The sequence below is a fragment of the Puma concolor genome, chromosome B3 (assembly GCF_028749965.1).
Source record: "Puma concolor isolate L17-30 chromosome B3, mPumCon1.1.hap2, whole genome shotgun sequence".
Lineage (NCBI taxonomy): Eukaryota > Metazoa > Chordata > Mammalia > Carnivora > Felidae > Puma > Puma concolor.
Window position 1 is genome coordinate 75,329,581 of NC_141672.1, and position 23,033 is coordinate 75,352,613.

General features: G+C 43.1%; 1 protein-coding gene and 1 long non-coding RNA gene across 8 annotated transcripts in view; one reads left to right on the plus strand and one right to left on the minus strand.

Annotated features, from left to right (window-relative positions):
* The first annotated feature begins 1,634 nt into the window (after nucleotides 1-1,634).
* HAUS4 (HAUS augmin like complex subunit 4) lies at nucleotides 1,635-21,078 on the plus strand. 7 transcript variants are annotated; one of them, XM_086710154.1, is made up of 12 exons: nucleotides 1,636-1,864; nucleotides 2,487-2,677; nucleotides 3,297-3,427; nucleotides 3,771-3,855; nucleotides 5,975-6,117; nucleotides 6,207-6,338; nucleotides 6,803-6,937; nucleotides 7,907-8,003; nucleotides 8,620-8,765; nucleotides 9,129-9,259; nucleotides 9,604-9,672; nucleotides 10,883-11,353. In XM_086710154.1, exons 4-12 carry the CDS (start codon nucleotides 3,801-3,803, stop codon nucleotides 11,064-11,066), a joined length of 1,092 nt encoding a protein of 363 aa, XP_086566280.1. In that variant the 5' UTR covers nucleotides 1,636-1,864; nucleotides 2,487-2,677; nucleotides 3,297-3,427; nucleotides 3,771-3,800; the 3' UTR covers nucleotides 11,067-11,353. The 7 variants fall into 7 exon arrangements, with proteins under 7 accessions (XP_086566285.1, XP_086566280.1, XP_086566282.1 ...); XM_086710156.1 differs by having other exon boundaries at nucleotides 1,636-1,856; XM_086710159.1 differs by lacking the exons at nucleotides 2,487-2,677; nucleotides 10,883-11,353 and adding an exon at nucleotides 20,515-21,078 and having other exon boundaries at nucleotides 1,635-1,864.
* LOC147580072 (uncharacterized) overlaps nucleotides 3,683-23,033 on the minus strand; it is a 28,669-nt gene continuing 9,318 nt past the window's right edge. The window contains exons 2-3 of the long non-coding RNA XR_015252509.1: nucleotides 4,171-4,335; nucleotides 3,683-3,922 (exon numbers count right to left, since the gene is read on the minus strand). This is a non-coding gene — a long non-coding RNA (uncharacterized LOC147580072). The remainder of the gene's footprint in view (nucleotides 3,923-4,170; nucleotides 4,336-23,033) is intronic.

The window sequence follows — 23,033 nt, forward strand, 5'->3', positions numbered from 1 at the left end:
TGTAGTACCAGATTATAAAACTTGACAAATATGAGACATGAAATTTCAGTAGATTTCTGATCAGCTCTGAGTCACCAAAGCATGCTTGCTATTTTGTTCCAAGTGTCGTTTGTTAGGGACATTATGCCTGATATTTAATGATGCTGCACCACAGAGCTGAGGAAGCATAAATGATTTTTAAAAGCCGTAGAAAATGACAGCACTTTAATATTAAGCACGAAAGGTGGCAGCTGACAAGATGACCAGGGATATAAAATTTCTGCACTGGATCACACTATTCCTCTATGTATTGCCAGTAGAACTCTCTGGTTGGTACTAAAGGAAAATATGAAACTCTCTACCACCCTGCACACCTAACCAAGATTCCTGCCCCACCACCCCAGACTACCAGCTTCTCTGATGCAAGAGATTTGAGAAACTTGGTGTAATTTACTTAACATCAAATATTATTTTAGAAATAATTCACTTAATGATTACATTCCAGTCAACTTTGAAAAGAGGGTGGGAGTGGGTGGTGTTTAAGACAGAGAGAGGTAGGGGAACCCCCTTGACAGAAGTAATGATCTTGGGTTAAAGTCTGTAGGCAGCCTCAGGTCAAGCCCAGTGAGAAAGTCAGTCATCCCCTCCCTCCCATCCAGCCTCCTGCTGGGACCCCTCATTGGCTGAAAGTAGGGCATCTGGAAACCCTGAAGTATTTACAGGCAGTCCTTACTGGTTATCTGGGGGCAAATGGAAGATATCTAGCTCATTGGTCTAGAGATGGGCCCGTGACCCAGTCTGGTCAATGAGACATATGGGAAAGTCCGCTGTGTACTTTGGGAAAGATTTTCTTCCCTGACTGTTGCAGGAAGAAGGCTCCTCCCCTTCCTGCCTGCTTGGGATGCTGTTGAATTGGATGTACTTCTTGGATTTCTGCAGCTACCCTGTAACCATAAGGAAAATGCAAAAAAACATGACCACAGAGTTACTAAGAAGCCTTGGGATCTCCAGCTCCAGACTTATTATTAAGCAAACTATACAAGTCCCTGTAGTTTAAAAAAGAAGGAGAGAAGGTGAAAGGGAGGGAGGGGGGAGAGGGAGCGAGCTAGCCTGAGAGAGCGAGGTGAATGAAGGATGAGAGATAATGAAGTTAGAGGAGCCTGGGAGGAAATTAGATTGGAAGCTGACCCAGGGGGCAGCGCCAGAGTGAAGAGACTGGCAGGCTTAGTGTGGGCGGCAGGTGTAAGGTTCAGAGGGCCATTGGGTCCGATTTAGACTCTGTGAGCTGCGACCATGAACAAGTCACTTAACTTCTCGGCGCCTTAGTTTTCCCCTCTGTAAAATGGGTATGATAGTGACTCTCTCGTAGGATGCCCTAAGAACTGACGTAAGAACTAAATGAGGAACCCGCAAGGCAAGTAAAGCCTATTGACATAGCTCTTGACTCATTGTAGGCCCTCGATAAATGTTAGCAATCATTACCATTTTCTCTACATTTGCCCTCAACAAAGGGGAGGCCCTCAGAAAAAGGGGCAAAGAGGCCTTCCCATCCCGCACTCCAAAAGCCGAAAAGCCGGGCTTGCAGGTGGTTGAGGACTGAGGGCGCGCGCTCGACGAGGGGCGGGGCCTGCAGTTCCCGCTTCAGGCGGGGCCCCGCCCCTCCTCCCTCCCACGGGGCCGCTGCGCACTTTCGGCCTTTTCCCCCTCTCCCCCGAAGTTCCTGCTCAGTCCACCCGGGCCTAGCTTCCCTCAACCCCAGTGCAGACCCGAGTGAGAGGTTCCGGAGCCCGCGTGCGGGCGGGATTTCGGCGTGGACGCTGCGGGCCATCCCGCACCAGGCCGCTCCGCACTGCCTCGGGAGCTTCAGCTGCCCCATGGTGTGCAGGTTTGCCTCTGAGGGTCGGAGGGCGGCGCGGCGGGGAGGAGGAGTGCTGGGAGGGTCAGTCCGGCCAGCCCCCGGCCTCCGGCTCGGCCGCCCTCGCCCTTGGGAATCCTTGGCTGCCCAGACGGAAGGGAAGTAGGCGCCGGAGAGCCCTCTCCGCATTTTGATTCATCTCGGGCCCTGTAAGGGTCACATCTTGTGAAAATACCTGTAAAATCAATTTAACGTTCAGTGCAGCGTGTAAAGACAGCTCTAAGAATTTAAAAGACGCCTGAGTCAGAACATTTAAATGCTTGGGTCCCTGTAGCAGCGTTTTAACACGTCTGAGTGCAGAGGGTGGAGAATCGAGTCTGATTGTCGCCTTCGTTCACGCCCTGTAACATTTTAAAAGGGTAAAGAAAAGCACCCTAAGAAAACCCTAATGGGCAGTTCCCCTAGGGAGGGAAGAACAGCTGACTTTTTTGAAATTTGGATTGGTCCTCATTTCCGTCTGCGAAATTTGCCTGCAGAACTTAGATCAACAGAATTGTTAAAACACTGAGTTTAACTAGTGGCTTTTGTTAACGAGTTGTGTTATTAATTCTTGATGTCTCATCCAAGGCAGGATTTATGATCTCTTTTGCAGGCGAAGAAAGTTTGGCACCAAAAAGCATTTCCCTTAACTTCACACAGCAGCGACGGCTAAGCTGCAAATGAAGTCCTAGCATCTGGACTCCTCATCTGTGTTCCTCTCTAGACCATGTTACAAAATAAATGAGTAGTAGGGGCGCCTGGGTGGCTCAGTCATTAAGCATCCAACTCTTGATCTTGGCTCAGGTCATGATCTCGTGGGTGGTGGGATGGAGCCACTGCCCCACCAAGGGCTCTGCGGTGACAGCATGGAGCTGCTTGGGATTCCTTCTCTCCTCTCTCTGCCCTTCCCTGCTCTTGTTCCATCACTCTCTCTCTCTCTCTCTCTAAATAAATAAGTAAACTTAATAATAAATGAGTAGTTACTTTGATGCTACTCATAAAACAAGGGAGTAAACCAAATGTTCTGTGAACATCAAATGTTAAATCCTAATAACCTTCAATGTCTTCTTTGGGAGGCTCAGCTGCCCTTTGGAGTTTAATACCTTACAGAGAGGACAGGGTGGAGCAAAAAAATGGAAGATAAGGTCAAGGGAAAAATTTTGTCTTGAGTCCAAACTGTGCCCACCTTTACTGCCCCTTTGTGTTGATGTCATCCTTTTCAGTGTACTCCATGTTCTGTCAAAACACCCCACAGCCCAGCCTTAGCTGTATTAACTACACCTTTGCATCGCTCTTTTGGCGCCGACCTTCCTGTCAGTCTTCTTACGCTGCTATGTGAAAACCAATGGTGGTTGTTCAATATGGAATGATTTGTCATTCCTGAAGGATGATTCTAAAGTTAATGATCAAAAACTACCAACAGGTCTTAGATGAAAGGACAAGTTAAAGAAGTACAAGAAACTATTGTGGAATTTGAAGGTGGAGTTATTTGACTAGGGAAAAAAAGCAGACATTGACTCCCCACCCTCCCTTCCTCCAACTCACTCATCACTGGCAAGTAGCAACTCCGTTTTAACTTAGACATAATGGTGAGGGGAGGGGAGCATCGTCCTGTTCAGTGAATTGGAAAATTTTCTTTCCAAAGAAGATTCCTTTTTAGAAGGCTTGGAACAAGTGGAAACATTTATGTGCTTAGAATGCAAATTGTTTTGCCACTTAGAAGTCTGTCTATAAAACTTGCAAGAGCTTGGGACCCACGATGTACAATATAGTCCCTCCCTGTAAGAGGCATCCCTGAAGTTCCTCCCCAGCTCATAGACAACAGAAACTTGAACCCATGGTAGTTTTCTCTGGAGCAGCAACCCAGTTTATTCACTTTGTGTTTTCTTTCACTCAGTTCCACAGATAAGAATTTCAAGAAAATCAGATGGCATCCGGGGATTTCTGCTCACCTGGAGAAGGAATGGAAATACTCCAACAAGGTAAGGGCTGCCATTTGAAGGAGGTTTGATGACTTCTCCAGAGAGATCTTATCCAGGTTCTTGCTTTCTATAATAAAAAGGATTTATAAAGTTCACCAGTATGGTTTCTCACATAAAAGCCTAAGTTTCTGGGGGAAACTAGAGAATACATAAAGATTCTTAAATACCCTCTTATTGGAAAACATATTACACTGGCTCCTATCAAGTGTCTGCTCCTGCAGTGGACTAAAAACTCATGCTGCTCTGATGCTGTGTTAGCAGGCATAACCTGAATGTAAGGCTGGCCAAGAAACTCTGTGAAGGCTTCCTTCCTACCTGCATCTTGAATTTTCTCATATCTTGTACTCTAAAATCTCAGATGCTTCCATATCGTCTCATATCTTGAATTCTTTCCATATCTCACACCCTTTCTATATCTTGAATCCTTCAAGAACTTGAATCTTCTACATTTTGACCATTTCCATGTTGATCCTTCAGTGCCTGAGGGGAGAAAAAGGAGATTTCTTATTCTTCAAAGGGACTTTCTGAGGGTCCAAAGAATGAAAGTTTGATTGTTTGGTAAGTAGGAGTAAAACAGAGGACCCCAGCAGAAAACGTGTGAGAAAAGAGTTAGAAAGGCTGATGGGGTGCCTGGGTGGCTCAGTCGGTTGAGCGTCTGACTTCAGCTCAGGCATGATCTTGTGGTCTGTGAGCCCGAGCCCCACGTTGAGCTCTGTGCTGACCGCTCAGAGCCTGGAGCCTGCTTTGGATTCTGTGTCTCCCTCTCTCTCTGCCCCTCTGCCACTTGTGCTCTGTCTCTTTCAAAAACTAAATAAACATACATTTTTAATTTTTTTTAACGTTTATTTATTATTGAGAGATGGAGAGACACAGAGCATGGGGAGGGTTAGAGAGAGGGGGAGACACAGAATCTGAAGCAGGCTCTAGGCTCTGAGCTGTCAGCACAGAGCCCGACACGGAGCTCGAACTCACAAACTGCGAGATCATGACCGGAGCCGCAGTCAGTCACTTAACCAACTGAACCACCCAGGAGCCCCAATAAATGTAAATTTTTAAAGAAAGACCCTTGAACCTATGGAATAACCAGAGGATCCCAGTTTCCTGCACTTTTTCTCATACATGTGCTGCTCTGAATCCAGGTGGGTTACTCAACTCTGTTTACAATAAGAATTCCATTAAGTTTTTCACTTATCCCTAAGAATATACCTTTTCTCAGTCTTGCTTATGTGACTAGAGATCACATCCAAAGGAACTTTACATGTTTTTTTTTCCCCCTTCCTCAAGAATTCTAGTTATTCAGTGTGAATGAGGTATTTGGGGTACTGTGGTGATCCCTACTAAGAGGTCCCTTATTCCTGACTCTGTTTGTGTAATATTTTCCAACTGTACTTCCATTTTCTAAGCTCTTAGTTTTATTATCTCATTATTATTTTTTTAAGTTTATTTGTTTTGAGAGAGAGAGAGAGGGAAGGGGCAGAGAAAGAGGAGGAGAGAGAGAGAATCCCAAGCAGACTCCGCACAGTCAGCACAGAGCCCTATGCAGGATTCAAACTCACAAACTGTGAGATCATGACCTGATCCAAAATTGGTCACTTAACTGACTGAGCCACCCAGGCACCCCAAATCTCTTAGTTTTATTAGAGACTCATTCCCTAATCCTTGATCAATATCTTTGTATATATTTTAAATACTTGTTACTTTGAGTGTTGCCTCTAGTTTATTTGTGGTGTTTTTTTGTTTGTTTTTTTTTAAACATTTCATTAGGGGCGCCTGGGTGGCTCAGTCAGTTAAGTGGCCAGCTTCGGCTCAGGTCATGATCACATGGCCTGTGAGTTCAAGCCCTGTATCGGGCTCTGCATTGACAGCTGGAGCCTGCTTTGGATTCTGTGTCTCCCTCTCTCTCTGCCCCACGCCTTGCATTCTGTCTCTCTCTCTCTCAAAAATAAATAAACATTAACATTTTTTAAAATAAATAAAAATAAATAAATAAACATTTCATTAGATTTAGAAAACTCCCCTACCAAAAACCTTTTTGAAAGTGTTAAGCTAAGAGTTATTCTCAATTATATATAATACCATCCTTGCTTTTTTTTTGTCTCTATGGGGACATCCCACGAAGTGTGCAGCAAACAGCTTCCTCCTTGTAACCTGAGTGAAAAGGACCTGTTACAAAACCCACACTTCAGCAAGCTGCTGCTGAGTCTCGCACAACACGTAGACGAGAGTGGCTTAAGCCTCACCCTGGCAAAGGAGCAGGCTCAGGTAAGAGCTCTCGGGGGAGGGATGATAGGAGGAAGGGAAAATCTTCCAAGACAGAGAAGTTCCTACCTGGGATTTTTTTGGTTTTCTAGGCATGGAAGGAAGTTCGACTGCATAAAACAGCATGGTTGAGGTCTGAGATTTTACAGAGAGTCATTCAAGAGCTGCTTGTGGACTACTATGTGAAGACACAAGACACAAATTTAACTTCTGAGGACAAAAAGGTGAAGCAGGAGAGACACAGGAGGCATTGGTTACCACCTGCAGGAATGACTAGGCCAACTATGGCTTCGCCTGATTGTATGATCTAGGGGAAATAGGAGCTTTGAGTAATGGTTATCAAAAAAGAACTGGACAGGGGGCACCTGGCTGGCTTGACGGGTAGAGCATGCCTCTCTTGATCTCAGGGTTGTGAGTTTGAGCCCCATGTTGGGTGTAGAGATTACTTAAAAATAAAACCTTAACAAAAAAAAAGGAAAGAAAGAAATGGACCGTAGTTATGGGGGAAGAGGTGGGTGTGTTGTTAGGGTTTTGAAAAGGAAGACTGACAGGAGAAAGCGCTGGCAGCTGAAGGGGATAACGTGTTTGAGGACTTTAAAAATGTGTGAAGAACTGGTATATGAGGATGGAGGAGGTGGAGTGGGAGAAATTTTATAGTAACCTCTTTTTGTTTTTTATTCTCTTTCAGTTTCACGAGACCCTTGAACAGCGGCTACTCGTGACTGAACTGACGGGGCTGTTAGGGCCCAGCCGGGAGAAGGAAATGCCTCCGCTGCTAGGGGTGGAGAAAGCCGACCTTCTGGAGCTCATGCCCCCCTCAGAGGTTGGGAGTGGGCAGATACGGGGACCAAAGAAGTGAAATGGCTTAATTTCTCCCATATACTTAAACGTGGTCTCGTTACACTTTATTGTTTTTTCAAAAATGATACGAGTTAATTTCATGGGGGGGGGGGCCAAACTGTAATAAATAAGAGAGAGATATGTTACACAGAAGAGAGTAAAAGCTGAAATACTACATCTAGAAATAAATACAGTGTTTTATATATAACTTGACATAAACGGTATTATAGCCTCCATGCTTGTATAGTGAATATAATCCGTTTTCAATGAATATATTTTGGACTTTTTTTCGAGTCAATAAATAAACATAAATAAACTGATAGTTCCTAAAGCACTCCAAGCACAGTGCCAGGCACGTAGTTTGTGCTCAGTGTTCTTAGTATATCATCAATTTAAATCACTGGTAGGATTCCATTGTGTGGGGGCACCTGGCAGGCTCAGTTGGTAGAGCATGTGACTCTTGATCTCCAGGTGGTGAGTTTGAGCCCCAGGACAGGGGGGTGGAGATTACACTAAACAACCTAAAAAAACCCAAAAGGATTCCATTGTATGAATGTAGCACAGTTTGCTCAACGTTAGTGATCGATACGGTTGTTTCTACATTTTGCTGTTAGAAACCACACTGATAGGAACATGCTAGTTCATAGGTGTGTTTGCCTTTGTATGATTATTTCCCGGAGTATTAGTACTTGAGGTGGGATCAATGGGTCAAGAGGATATACACATTAAACATTGGTGCATATTGCCAGCTCCCCACTTTTTCATCAACATGGGCTCTTAACCATCATTTTATCCTTTGCAAATTTGGTAGGCTAAAAGTGAATCTCCTTGATGTCTCTTGAGGCATTTTCTCTGGTTATCACTGAGATACTTATCATCCTGTGCTCATCGGCTGGATCTTCCTAGTTCTAACGGTCTATTTGCATCTCCCTTCTCATTCCTGCGGATGTAGGATTTTGTGTGGATGAGAGCTCGGCTCCCGCTGGAAGTAGAGGAGCAGCTCAAGAAGAAATGTTTCACCCTGCTGTGCTACCATGACCCCAATTCAGGTGAGTGCTGGCACTCTGTTCTGTCCACAGCTGACCTTCCAGTCTCTTGGTCTGCTCTTCTGAGAATAACTTGTTGAATTATAGATTTGCGACAGAAGCTAGGAAGCACTGGAGAAGCTTCTTTCCTTGCTGGTAGAATACAAGCAAGGAATTGTGTGAAAACCAAGTGGGAGTGTCCTCTTGCTACAGGGAAGGATGAATTCATTCTTAGGAGAATCGGAATGGAATAGGGAGGAAAGTTCAAGCTAATAGGTGTTCTCCTTATCTTATTTATTTGACTTAAGAATTAAGGGCCAAATCTGGAATTAAAGGTAAGAGCGAGGGGCACATGGCTGGCTCAGATGGAAGAGCATGTGACTCTTGATCTCTAGGTTGTGAGGCCAAGCCCCACGTTGGGTGTAGAGATTACTTAAATAAATAAAATTTTAAAATAAAAAATAAAGGTAAGAGGAAAGAGAACTTAATTATGAGAAGTGGGCCATTTTAACAGGACGTCAGAAGAAAACCTGAAGAGAGAATTTGTAGAGCTAGATAAGGGATAAGGCACTGAAAAATGGCCTCAGAAGGGCAGTAGCAGTTAGGGTTTTCCTGTCTAGTCCTCTGTTTCTTTGCCCAGATTCAGACAGTGAAACCTTGAAGGCGGCAAAGGTGTGGAAACTGGCAGAAATCCTGGTGGGTGAGAAGCAGCAATGCCAGGATGCCAAGAGCCAGCAGCAGGAGCAGATGGTGCTGCTGGAGAAGAAGAGTGCCACCTACTCCCAGGTTTGTCAGGGCAGTGGGATAGCCACTCCCCCTTTCATCCTGGCCCCAGGGGCACTTTGGGGGAAGCCAAGAATTTTTTTTTCTAATGTTTATTTATTTTTGAGAGAGAGACAAAGCGTGAGCAGGGGCGGGGCAGAGAGAGAAAAAGACAGAATACAAAGCAGGCTCCAGGCTCCAAGCTGCCAGCACAGAGCCCGATGGTGGGGCTCGAACTCATGAACTGTGAGATCATGACCTGAGCCAACGTTGATGCTTAGCCGACTGAGCCACCCGGGTGCCCTGAGGAAGACAAGGATTTCTGATCTGCCTTCTTTACTACTGACTTTGATTTTGCCCTCTTCTTCCTGCCTCCCGGGGGCTCAGGTGCTTCTCCGCTGCCTAGCCTTGCTGCAGAGGCTTCTTCAAGAGCACCGGCTTAAGACTCAGTCTGAGCTGGACCGCATCAATGCTCAGTACCTAGAGATCAAGTGCAGTGCCATGATCCTTAAGCTGAGGTGAGCTTTGACCCCTGTGGGTCCAAGGAACTCTGTCTCACACACCACCCCCTTCAATCGTCACCCTCATCTGTCTTTCCTCTCCACCATGCCTAGCACCTTGTGGGTATTAGCCTTTGGATTACCCATAAGCATTCACCATTCCTGAGTCTTATTTTTAAAGCCTTCTGAAATAGGTGCTTTCCTGTGAGATGAGATACATTGCTCAGGAACTCAGAGTGACCTTGCTTGTCCTGTCACTGCTTAGCCCACACCTTGACCATAGGCAGGTACTCTCTGTTGTGTTCATAACTTTGCTGTTGTCAGGGATCATCAGGCTGATATTTCTTTCTTCCCTTTGTCAGGATGGAGGAGCTAAAGATCTTGTCTGACACTTACACTACTGAGAAAGTGGAAGTTCATCGTCTCATTAGGTAAGAACTCCCGGGGTGCCTGGGTGGCTCAGTCGGTTAAGCATCTGACTTCTGCTCAGGTCATGATCTCATGGTTCCTGAGTTCGAGCCCCACGTCGGGCTCCGTGCTGACAGCTCAGAGCCTGGAGCCTGCTTCGGATTCTGTCTCCCTCTCTCTCTGCCCTTCCCGTGCTGACACTCTGTCTCTCTCTCTCTCTCTCTCTCTCAAAAATAAAATAAACATTAAAGAAAATTTTGAAAAGAAAAAGGTAAGAACTCGTGAGGACAGGGTGCAGTTACTCAGAGCTGGTCCTGTGTTCTCCATACCTATTCATTTTAACGTGGTCACATTCTTGTCTACTTTCTTTTTTAAAAAAATTTATTAATTTATATTCAAGTTAGTTAACATACAGTGTAGTATTGGTTTCAGGAGTAGAATCCAGTGATTCATGACTTACATACAACACCCAGTGCTCATCCCAGTAAGTGTCCTCCTTAATGCCCATCCCCCATTTAGCCCATCCCCCCCACCCACCTCCCCTCCAGCAACCCTCAGTTTGTTCTCTATATTTAAGAGTCTCTTATGGTTTGCCTCCCTTCTGTTTTTCTTATTTTTCCTTCTTTTACCCTATGTTCATCTGTTTTGTTTCTTAAATTGCACATATGAGTGAAATCATATGACATTTGTCTTTCTCTGACTTACTTTGCTTAGCATAATACACTCTAGTTCCACTCACTTTGTTGCAGATGGCAAGATTTCATTCTTTTTGATTGCTGAGTAATATTACAATGTATATAGGGGCACCTGGGTGGCTCAGTTGGTTGGGCGACCAACTTCAGCTTAGGTCATGATCTCCTTGGTCCATGGGCTCGAGCCCCATGTCGGGCTCTGTGCTGACAGCTCAGGGCCTGGAGCCTGCTTCAGATTCTGGGTCTCCCTCTCTCTCTTCTCCTACCCCCCTTGTGTTCTATCAAAAATAAATAAACATTAAAAAATTTTTAAAAAATTACACTATATATATATACACACACACCACATCTTCTTTATCCATTCATCTGTCGATGGACATTTGGGCTCTTTCCATACTTTGGCTATTGTTGATAGCACTGCTGTAAACATTGGGGTGCACGTACCTGTTTCAATCAGCATTTTTGTATCTTTTGGATAATCTTGTCTACTTTCTGAGGAGCCAGATCCTTATATTGTATCTTCTGTTCCCCGGGTGTATAGGGACCGTTTGGAGGGGGCCATCTGCCTACAAGAGCAGGACATGGAGAAGTCCCGACAGGTCCTAAGCACCTATGAGGTCCTTGGGGAGGAGTTTGACAGGCTGGTAAAAGAGTACACTCAACTCAAGCAGGCAACTGAGAACAAGCGCTGGGCCCTCCAAGAGTTTAACAAGGCCTGCCGCTGAGCACTGGCTGGTGGGGGTCTGGAGGTGGACTTCTGCTCCGGTGCTGCCTCCCCCTCCTGCCAAAAGGACCACCTCCACCTGAGGCCCACCTTCACTCCGGAAGTGTGAGGACACTTGCTTGAAGCCCTGCAGTGGTTTAGGCACCGTCCTGGTTTTTCTTCCTTGTTTACAGTGACTGAGTCTCTTCTGGGAAATGTAACAGAATTATATAATTTTATGTGCAACTATTTGTCAGTGTCAGCCCTATAGGATATTTGATTACCTCCTGAATAAAGTGATGATGCTTCCTTTGGGCAAGGATGAAAAAAGAACATGAAAGGTGGGTAAGGAGGAGAACTGAGTGGATCCAGACAGACCGATGGATAATGCCTCTGCTAGCAGTGGGAGGCAGGAGTGCAGCCTGCCCACCTGGAGCCTTAGAGGCTTCATTCTTGGAGAGCAGACTTGGATTACATCTGGCCTTGCTCTTGAAGAACTGTAATATCCAGAGGAGTGCTTGATGCCAAGGCGGGGGCGGGGGGGGGAGGATCTATTCCATCACCACAGCTCTCAGTGGGGCAGTCCTGATAAAGCAGCAGGGCACCCAGCTCTGTTACTAGAAGGGACACCCGCCCCTTGGATTCCTGGTTCCCTCTGGTGTGGTTTGAGGGTTACTTTGTCCTCTGAAAGCAGAGAGTGGGAAGAGATCACCCTGAGGGACCAAGTTTCACAGTCCACTTATTTTAGAACAAGGCAGGGCCCTGATTGGCATCACAGTCGGGGACTGAGAACAGAAGCAGAAGACCTCCACCCTTATTTAGAAGAGCCTACCTAGCTTCTCAAACTTCTTTCAAGGGAGGCTGTCTCGAGGCATTCTGCTACAATGAATAACGATGGTCTTGGATTGCTTTATAGGAAAGACTAAGGTCTTTGACATAATTTTATTTTTTTTAAAGTTTATTTATTTTGAGAGAGAGAGTGTGAGTGGGGGAGGGCCAGACAGAGGGAGAGAAAATCCCAGAGAGCCAGAGAGAGAGAGAATCTACACTGTCAATGTAGAGCTGGGGCTGGAACCCACAAGCCCTGATATCATGACCTGAACCAAAATCAAGAGCTGGATGCTCAACTGACTGAGCCACCCAGGTATCCTGACATAATTTTAACTTTTTTTTTTTTAGCTTTTTCTGTAAATGGTGCTTATTGCCATTTATCTATAAGGAAAATTAACAAATCACAAACCAATTAATGGAAAAAGTCAGAAATAATCAATATTGCTTAGTTCTATAGTGTTTTTTTCCCCAACATTTTTGGGGTAAAGTTTCAAACTTACAGAAAAATATAAAAGAATAATACAATAGGCACCAGTATAATCTCAACAACCTAGATTCAACAACTACTAACATTTTGATTTTCTCTGTTTCTTTTCTCTCCTTCCTCCCTCTCTCTCTAAATAGATTGATAAATATTTGGTTATATGGACTTTTTTTTTCTAGAACCATTTTATAGTAAATTACAGATGTGATATTTCATTTCTTAAATACTTAAGCAGGTAACTCCTAAAAATAGGGGCACTCCTCTGTATAACTAATAAAATTATTATACCTAAAAGTTAGTAACTTTGTAATAACTCTTATCCAGGTCATATTAAAATTTCCCTAATATGTTTTCCTGGTCTAGGGTCCAATAAAGGCCCAGGCATTACATTTGGATATTAGGTTTCTTTAATCTCTCTCTCTCTCTCTCTCTTTTTTTTAATGTTTACTTATTTTTGAGAGCAAGAGACAGAGAGAGTGCAGGCAGGGGAGGGGCAGAGAGAGGGAGAAAGAGAATCCCAAGCAGGCTCCACACTTACTGCAGAGCCCGATGTGGGGCTCAACCTCATTAACCAACTGAACCACCCAGGCGCCCCTTTAATCTCTTTAAAAATAGACCATTTCTCCTACCTTTTTTTTTTTCTTTTTAAATAGAAATTAATTTTTTGAAAAATCCAGGCTGGTTACTTTGTAGAATGTCCCATTGTCTATTTCCTGCAGTAGTTAACTTGCACCTTTCCTGTTGTGTCCAATATAGTAGCCACTAGCCACATACAGGTATTTAAATTCAAATTTAAGTTAATTAGGATGACATAAAGTTTCAGTAGGTTGGTGGTTACTGTATTGGATGGTACAAATATACAACATTTCTATCATTCTAGGAAGTTCTAGGGGCGCCAGACTGGTTCAGTCAGTGGAACAGTCAGTGGGACTCTTGATCTTGGGTTGTAGTTCAAGACCCACGTTGGAAGGCAGTTATGCTCACCACTATGCTACCAACACTAGACCCACGTTGGGAGTATAGATTACTTAATAAACGTTTAAATTTTTTTTTAATTTTTTAAATGTGGAGCTCGAACTCAAACTGAGATTGTGACCTGAACTGAAGTTAGTCGCCCAACTACTGAGCCACCCCAGTCCCAATAAATAAAAGTTTTTAAAAATATAAAGAAGTTATTGGGGTGCCGAGGTGGCTCAGTCGGTTAAGTGTTTAACTCTTGATTTCTGCCCAGGTCATGATCTCATGGTGTGAAATTGAGCCCTGTGTTGGGCTCTGCACTGATTATGGAGCTGGCTTGGGATTTCCTTTCTCCTCTCTCTGCCCCTCCCCCACTCCCCACTTGTTCTCTCGCTCTCTCTCAAAATAAATAAACATTAGCAAAAAATACAAATGCTGTTTAAAAAAAAGTTCTATTGGACAGTGCTATAAGCCTATATTTCCTGTAAACTGGAAGTAGTCTACAGCCTTTTTAGATTCAGGGTAAACATTTTTGCAAAGAAAACTTAATAGATGACATAACGTACTTCACATTATATCACCCTGGAGCCATATCAGGTTAGAGTGTGTCACTATTAATTATGCTGGGTTGGGGATGCCTGGGTGGCTCAGTTGGTTAAGCATCCGACTTCGGCTCAGGTCATGATCTCACAAGTTCGAGAGTTTGAGCCCTGCCTGGAGCTCTGTGCTGACAGCTCAGAGCCTGGAGCCTGCTTCAGATTCTGTCTCCCTCTCTCTCTGCCCCTCACCCCCTCACATTCTGTCTCTTTCCCTCTCTCTCAAAAATAAACATTAAAAAAAAATTTTTTTTTAAAGATTTAAATTATGCTGAGTTGGGTTGCTTGGTTAAGGTGGTAACTGCTGATGTCTCTAAAATATAGAAGTGCAGGGGCGCCTGGGTGGCTCAGTGGGTTAAGTGGCTGACTTCAGCTCAGGTCGTGATCTCGCGGTCCGTGAGTTTGAGCCCTGCGTCGGGCTCTGTGCTGACATCTCAGAGCCAGGAGCCTGTTTCAGATTCTGTGTCTCCCTCTCTCTGACCCTCCCCTGTTCATGCTCTGTCTCTCACTGTCTCAAAAATAAATAAAACGTTAAAAAAAAAATTAAAAAAAAAAGCTCAGAATTAAAATATAGAAGTACATTTTCCCTTTGTAGTTAGTAGCATCTGGAGATGACATCAAAAGTCTCAAAATAGTTTTTCCTGATATTTATTATGGCATTTAGCATTTCCTCAGTTAGGTACTCATCTTAAACCATACTAGGTTTTGGTATTTGAAATAATGATAAAAAAAAATGGACTCTGTCTTAGTGTCTACAACTTATAGACAATAGTGGACACATAAAAACTGTCTAAGAATATGGGGCGGCTGGGTAGTTCAGTCAGTTAAGCATCCAACTTCAGCTCAGGTCATGATCTCCCAGTTTGTGGGTTTGAGCCCCGCATCAGGCTCTGTGCTGACAGCTCAGGGCCTGGAGCCTGCTTCAGATTCTGTGTCTCCCTCTCTCTCTGCCCCTCCCCCCCTCTCAAAAATGAATAAACGTTAAAAAATTAATTTAAAAGACAGTCTAAGAATATAAAGTAACAGGAAGTGCAAATGAGTATGGTTGAAAAACCAAGAGAAGTGAATCCGGGATTATAAGGTAGAGCCTTAGTAGGGAAAACAGATTTGGTTCAGGATTTGTAGAGGTGAGTCTGGGATGGCATTGTGCAAAAAGTGACAAAGACAGAGAAAGGGGAAGCGATGGTAAGTGAAAGCACAGGGTGAGAAATGAGTAAATCGCACACCAAGGAAAGCTTTCATCTTAAATGACCAAAATTTGAAAAGAATATCCCCTGGCATCAATCAAGTTTCTGGAGAGCTGAGGTTTGAGAAGTGACTACCTGAGAAAACAAAATGGCTTCCAAGGCAGTGGTTCCCAGCCCTAGTTCCCTAAATGACAGGGAGCTGGACAGCTAGTTGTTCCTCGTGTTTCCCAAAACCTAAATAAAACTGAACATTTGCTAGCAACAGTGCTGCCCAACTATATAAAAAACATTGGCTTAAAAGCAAAACAAATGTGCTTTGTAAAAAAATTCAAGCAGAAATATATAAAAGTAAAAGGTTTAACGTGCACATGCGTGTACATACACACACAGCCCATTATGCCAATTCACTACACCAGAATAACTAGACTGATTTGGTGAATATAATGCCAGAGCAGAGCTTTTTCTAAACATTTGCAAATGTATGCACAGAAATATTAGCTCATATCGTTGGGGGTATGGCTGTATCATGATTTCACCTTTCCCTTTATGATAGATATTCAGATTGTTCCCAGTTTGCCCTATTACACAATGCTTAATTGAATATCATTGCATTTGTTTCTTGCTCAAGTGCCTTTAAAGCATTTTTGGTATAGAAAATCAATATATTAATTCTAGTAATTTCATGAAAAAATAAACTAATTACTGAGCTTATGAATATAGTTTGGTAGGAAAAGTATCTCCAGACTGTTCCATGGAGGTGGGAGAAGGGACATGAAGGGTGTTCGGTGCTGCCCAAAGGGGACACTACAGCAGTTTGTCTTGGTCCTCATTCTTCGCAGTGAGTGGAGATAGCAGGTTCGCAGGATGAGCCGTTGGCTAGTGTGGACTAGGTGGGAAGGGGATTGGAGGAGGGCCAGCAGAGGGGGTGGGTGACAGTGAGAGCTGAAGGTTAACATCTTGGACTTCAGTTGCCCTCACTGCCCCTCACGCATTTCAGTAAAGATTTACATTTACTGCCTTTCCTTCATTCTTTTGCAGGCATATCTTTCTTCACTTGTCTTTTACTACATCTGATCAAGAACTAAGTCTTGCTGATTCTTCCTCAATAATAAGAAACAAAGTATATCACCTCCAGAGCTCAGGATAGGATTGTTCTTTTTTTTTTCTTTTAATAATTATTTATTTTTGAGAGAGAGAGAGAGAATGAGAACGCACAAGTGGGGAATGGGTAGACAGAAAGGGAGACACAGAATCCGAAGCAGGTTTCAGGCTCTCAACTGTCAGCACAGAGCTGAATGCAGGGCTTGAACTCACGGACCACAAGATCATGACCTGAGCGGAAGTCGGATGCTTAATCCACTGAGCCACCCAGGCGCCCCTAGGATTGTTTTCCTTAAGGAAACTCTGGGGCTCTTGGACAAACTAAACCTGTTCCTTCAAGGTTCTCTATGAAGGGTGACTATCCAGGTCTCTGGGGCAGCCACCCTGCATTTTCCCTCAGCCACCACAAAGAGGAAATACAGTGCCCCCTTAGAGCCCAGTCTGATGATCCCCAAAGGAGAAAGGAATCCCTGACATCCACCCCCCTCTGTGGGGCCCCTCACTCTGTGAACAGTCCCTCCGCATTACCCATCTTGAAGGACCTGAGCTAGGTTTTGTTAAAGGAACTGGTAGGTCAGGGTGCCTGGGTGGCTCTGTCAGTTGAGCATCCGACTTCAGCTCAGGTTCTGATCTCACAAGTTCGAGAGTTTGAGCCCTGCCTGGGGCTCTGTGCTGACAGCTCAGAGCCTGGAGCCTTGGATTCTGTGTCTCCCTGTCTCTGCCTATCTCCCACTTGTGCTCTGTCTCTTTCTCTCTCTCTCAAATAAATGTTAAAAAAAAATTATATGTTACTAAAAAAAGGAATTGGTAGGTCTTTTCATATCTTAAGACAGTGAAAATGTAAGAGGCAACTGATAATGGACAAGATTAGCAATCTGTAGAAATAATTTACCAAGAAAAGTGGTATGTCGTCGATGGGGTATCTGGGTGACTCAGTTGGTTAAGCCTTAGACTCTTGATTTCGGCTCAGATCATGATCTCACGATTTGTGAGTTTGAACCCCTCATTGGGCTAGGTGCCGACAGTGCAGAGCCTGCTTGGGATTCTCCCTCTGTCTGCCCGCCCCCCCAATAAATAAATAAACTTAAAAAAATTAAAAAACAGTAAAAATGGTATGTATTTGAGTGGCTGAGGTCTAGCCTAAGTGGCTTTCCTAGTCTCAGAAAAATACAATGAAATTTAGAGACACTTAAATGTACCAAGCCTGGCTGAAGAAAGAACGTATAATGAAAAGTAAACAATTAGCCCAGAGTTTAGAAAAGGGTTATCCAAAGAGCAAGGTGAGGGCTCTCCCAAGTAACGGAACCTATGATTATATGATTATATTATATTATTATGTATGTTATATTATTATATTTATTATATTATATTAATTAGATAAAAAGATTTATTTTAAGGAATTGGCTCATGTGATTGTGGGGCTGGCAATTCTGAAATTTATAGCGCAGGCTGTAGGCAGGAAACTCTGGCAGAAGTGATGCTCCTGTCTTGAGGCAGAATTTCTTCTTCAGCGGGAAACCTCAGTTTTTGCTCTAAAGGCCTTAAACTGGGGCGCCTGGTTGGCTCAGTCAGTTGAGCATACAACTCTTGGTTTCAGCTCAGGTCATGATCCCAGGATTGTGGGATTGAGTCCCACATCAGGCTCTGTGCTGCATTTGGAGCCTGCTTGAGATTCTCTCTCTCTCTCTCTCTCTCTCTCTCTCTCTCTCTCTCTCTGTTAAAATAAATAAAATTTAAAGAAAAGTCTTCCAGGAGCACCTGGGTGGCTCAGTCGGTTAAGTGTCCGACTTCAGCTTAGGTCACGATCTCACAGTTCATGAGTTTGAGCCCCACATTGGCCTCTCTGCTGTCATCACAGAGCCCACTTTGGATCTTCTGTCCCCCTTTCTCTCTGCCCTCCTCTACTCATTCTCTCTCAATAAATAAATAAACTTTAAAAATGTCTTTCATATAATATAAACACATTTATTACAGAACATTTGGAAAATACCACTTTTTTCCCACATATCAAAGTCATTCTGTGTATACAGTTTGTAATCTGTGTCACAGAATAGCATATCATTGAGTGGTCCTCCATGCTATTAAGTTTTCTCTGGCAACATTGATTTTAATGGCTGCTTAAGATTTCATTGCATGGATGATTTATTTAACCATACCCCTATAGGATATCCAAGTTGTTGTTTTACATTCTTTGTAATCATAAAAAAATGCTACACTAAGCATTTCTCTTAATTAATCTTTGTCCTAGTTTGGAAAGTTTGTCTAGGATAGTAGGATAGCTTTCTAGAAGGAAAATTATAGATGATATATCTTAAGGTTCAGATCGAAGGCTCTAGAGTCTGTTGACCTGAGTTTGTACCCCATCTAAACTCTTTCTTAGAGGGGCAGCTCACTTAATCTTTCTAAGACTGAAAGAATAATATTTCCTACCTCACAGCGTTCTTATAAATGTGGAATGCTTTTCATAGAACCTGACACAAAAGAAGGGCTCAGTAATTGTTAGCTGTTTTTATTATTACAAATAAAATCATTTTTAATCACAAACATGTACACACATACAACTGGTCTGTTTCTGGACTATTGGTTTAGCTCTTTTATTCTCTCTATTCTTATACCAACTGCACGTTGTGTCTCTTTATTTATACATTGCTTATTTCATAAAGGGGTTTAAGGTAAAGGGCTAAAACTATAGAATAAATTCCTTCTTCACTCTCCTCTTTTTTAAAATTTTCTTTGCTTTTCTTGTCTGATTTTTATACAGATGAACAGTGGAATCATTTTGTCAAGTAACAAAAGATTCCATTAGAATTGTGATTGAATGTTGTAAAAGTGAGAAATTAATTTTGTAAGAATTGACATCTTTATGAGATTCATTTTTTGTAAGAACACGGCTGTCTCCTTTTTTTTCTCTTTCATTGTATCAGCAAAACTTTGTAGTTTTCTTCTTTTTTTTAATGTTTATTTATTTATTTTGAGAGAGAGAGTGTGTGCAAGCAGGGGAGGGGCAGAGAGAGGAGAGAGAATTCCAAGCAGGCTCCACGCTGTCAGTACAGAGCCTGACGTGGGGCTTGATCTCATGAACCTGAACTGAAATCAAGAGTTGGATGCTTAACCAACTGAGCCACTCAGGTGCCCCTATTGTTTTCTTTATATAGGTTCCTCACATTTTTCAGTAAGGTTACAACTAAGTATTTTATAGCAGTGTTATTGTTACCATTGTGAATGGGGAAAATATTAATCACGATATTTTTTTTTAAATTTTTTTAGCATTTATTTATTTTTGAGACAGAGAGAGAGCATGAACAGGGGAGGGTCAGAGAAAGAGGGAGACACAGAATCCAAAACAGGTTCCAGGCCCTGGGCTGTCAGCACAGAGCCCGACGCGGGGCTCGAACCCACGGACCGTGAGATCATGACCTGAGCCGAAGTCGGACACTTAACCGACTGAGCCACCCAGGCGCCCCCTAATAACGATATTGAAGGCTTACTATGTGCAGGAAAGTGTGTTGCTATTTTAATTAATTTAAACTGAAGTAATCATCAGGGTGCCTGGGTGGCTCAGTCAGTTGAGCACTGACTCTTGATTTCGGCTCAGGTCATGATCTCATGGTTCTTGAGGTGGAGCCCTGAGTCATTGGGCCTTGTCAGCACAGAGCCTGCTTGGGATTTCTCTCTCTCTCTCTCTCTCTCTCTCTGCCCCTCCCCTGCTCGCTCTCTCTCAGAATAAATAAACATTTAAACTTAACTAATTCTCAATAGATAAAAACTGTTATTTACAATCCCATCTTATGGATGAGGAAACTGAGGCCAGAGATGTTTATGCTCACGTGGCTAGTAAATGGAAGAACAGAACTTTAATCTCTTTCCATCTGGCTCCATAGTCCCATCTTTTTTTATATATATAAAGATTTTATTATTTTTTTTAATTTTAATGCTTATTTAGTTTTGAGAGAGAGAGAGAGAAGAAGCACAAGTGGCGGGGGGGGGGGGGGGGCAAAGAGGGAGACACAGAATCCAAAGCAGACTCCAGGCTCTCAGCTGTCAGCATAGAGCCTGACGCAGGGCTTGAACCCATGAACTGTGAGATCATGACCGCTAAAGTCAGATGCTTCACTAACTGAGCCACCTAGGTACTCCCAAAATTTTATTTTTAAGTAATCTCTGTAACCACAGTGGGTCTTGAACCCACAATCCCACAAAAGTCATATGCTCCACTGACTGAGCCAGCCAGGCACCTCTTCACAGTCCATAATCTTAACTATCATGTTTTTGGGATATTTTTATTAATTATGTCTTCTAACTGGTTATTCTCAGCATTTAAAAGGCTACAGGAGGGAGGGAGATACGGAATCCAAAGCAGGCTCCAGTCTCTGAGCTGTCAGCACAAAGCCAGACGCCGGACTTGAACTCACAGACCGCAACCGCAAGATCATGACCTGAGCTGAAGTCAAACACTTAACCAACTGAGCCACCCAGGTGCCCCCTCCCCTTTTTTTTTCAGTTCTCATCATTTTAAAATAGATTCTTATGGATTTTCTATGTATACAATTATATCATCTGCAAACAGTGATAAATTTGCTTCTCTCTTTCCAAAAGCTATAACCCCTTTTTCAAATTTCCAGCCTATTTTATTTGATTTTTCAGAATAATATTAAATAACACAGTGATGAAAGTAGACATTCTTTTTTTTACATAAACTGTTGACTTCATATATATAAATACATGTGTTTATATATGAAGAATATTAACACTATTAGGAGTGTTTACAGGAAATGGAATTGATTTGCCACGTTCTCTTTGGTGACTATTAAAAATGATCAAATTTTTTTTGTTTGGTTTATTTTGACCTTTTATATAAATAAATTTCCTAATACCTAATCTTGTCTTAAATCCTGAGATTAAGCTCTAATTGGTTGTGGTATATAATTATTATATTAATATACTGTTGACCTTTATGTATTAATCTTAAATATTTTTTATTTTTACATTTATGTGCAGCATAAGTGAGATTTGTCTATAGGGTTTTTTTGAGGGGGTGCTATTTCTGACAGGTTTTGATATTAGGTATATTCTGGCTTCGTAAACAAATTGGGTAGTTTTCCATCTTTTTCTATGTTCCAGAACAGTTTCTACTTTCTATTCATTTTGACAGATAAACACTGTATAATAGAGATGACAAGGAAGAGAATGCAAATCGGCACAGATTATTTTGCCTCAGTAACTCCGCCACTTTTGTAGCTGCAGGACAGCCTTGATTGTACAGGCGCAATTTGGAGCAGTAGGAGGGTCAAACGGTCCATTATTTTGGTGTTGAAGAGTGTAGCTGGCTGGGCAGGCACAGAGGTGAGTGAAGGGGTCCTGGGGAGGGAGGCAAGTGCTGAGGGAGGAGCTGAGCACCAGAGATGAAAGGAGCATTTACAATGGGCTGGAGGTGTTTAAACAAGGTCACAAAAACAGGATCAGGTAGAAGAACTGGGCCTGAAGGTGAGGAATGCCAGGCAGGGTTAGGGATGGTGTGGAAGGGTGGGGGGGGGGGGGTGGGTAAGGAGAGAATTATCTGGGAGAGGATACTGTTTCCTTTCCAGAGGAGTTTCCAGTGCTTTGCCTGTTGGTCACTGGCTCCTGTTGGGAGAAAATAATATTGTATCTGCCCCACTGTCCTACCATCTCCCTACCCTCATCTCAGCAAAGGCTTGGATCTGGAGGCCTTCTATCAGTGACTTACATGTTTCTGAGCACAAGAGTTCAGCACAGAGGGCAGGGCAGAGGGAGTCAGAACAGAAGACAGACTTTGCCAGCTCTGACTTTATGCTTAGGGCCAAGTCCTTGACAAAGTTCTCTGTTTCTTTTTCACTCCTTGCCTTCTGCTTCTCTCTGGTTCATATAGATAGACCCATAGTATTTGCTGTATTTTTTTTTTTAAGTCACAGGTAAGTGCTGTAGGAAAGACTGGGAACAACATGGTATGGAATTATTGTGAGCTGTTCAGCATCATGCTTGCCTTAGAGCTGAGGCCATCTTGAATGAAAAACCAAAGACATTACAGAGAATTGAAATGCAGCCCATGTGAATTTATTTTAAGGCCAAACAAATTCCAAGCCCTTTTTACACATATTCTTTTGAAAATTATTTTAATGATGGCAAAACTGACATTACTGTTTTATAGATTTTCCTCTCTCTCTCTCTCTTACTCGTGGATGGGTTAGTTAACAACCAACAGCCAAGAGCAGCCACCAGCTTGACATCAGGAGGAAGATGCCAGGAGCACAGATGGTCCACAACCCAGATAATTAGCTTCCGAAGAAGAAACCACATCTCATAAGTCTTCTCTGAATGTAGAGCTTGGTTGGGCACAGCTGGGGCAGAGAACAAGCAGGCCTCCTGAAAACTCTTCTTTACTTCTTAAAATGTTGGTAGAGCACTCACCCACTTCCTGTGGACAACCACCTACTCATAAGACCTGCAGGGAAGAATTCCAAATAAATATTGTTGACACTCCACCCTAAAGGAGGGTCAGCGGAACTCTCTACTCCTTAAGTGTGGGATGCACATGGTGACTTCCTCCCAAAGAGCACAGGATGGGAGGGGGTGGGGAGAGTGTAATTTTACAGTGGAGGAACCTGATAAATACTACTCTTGCCAGGTGATAAAGGTCAACATCAACAGTCATAAATTATGTTGATAGTATGTACTATTGATATATTATGAAAATGATACTTCACCTCTGTGATCTTCCTCCCCAAACCCATAATCCCAGTCTAATCATGAGAAAACAATCAGACAAACTAAATTCCAACAGAGGGGCATCCTATAGTATGCCTGACCAGTACTTC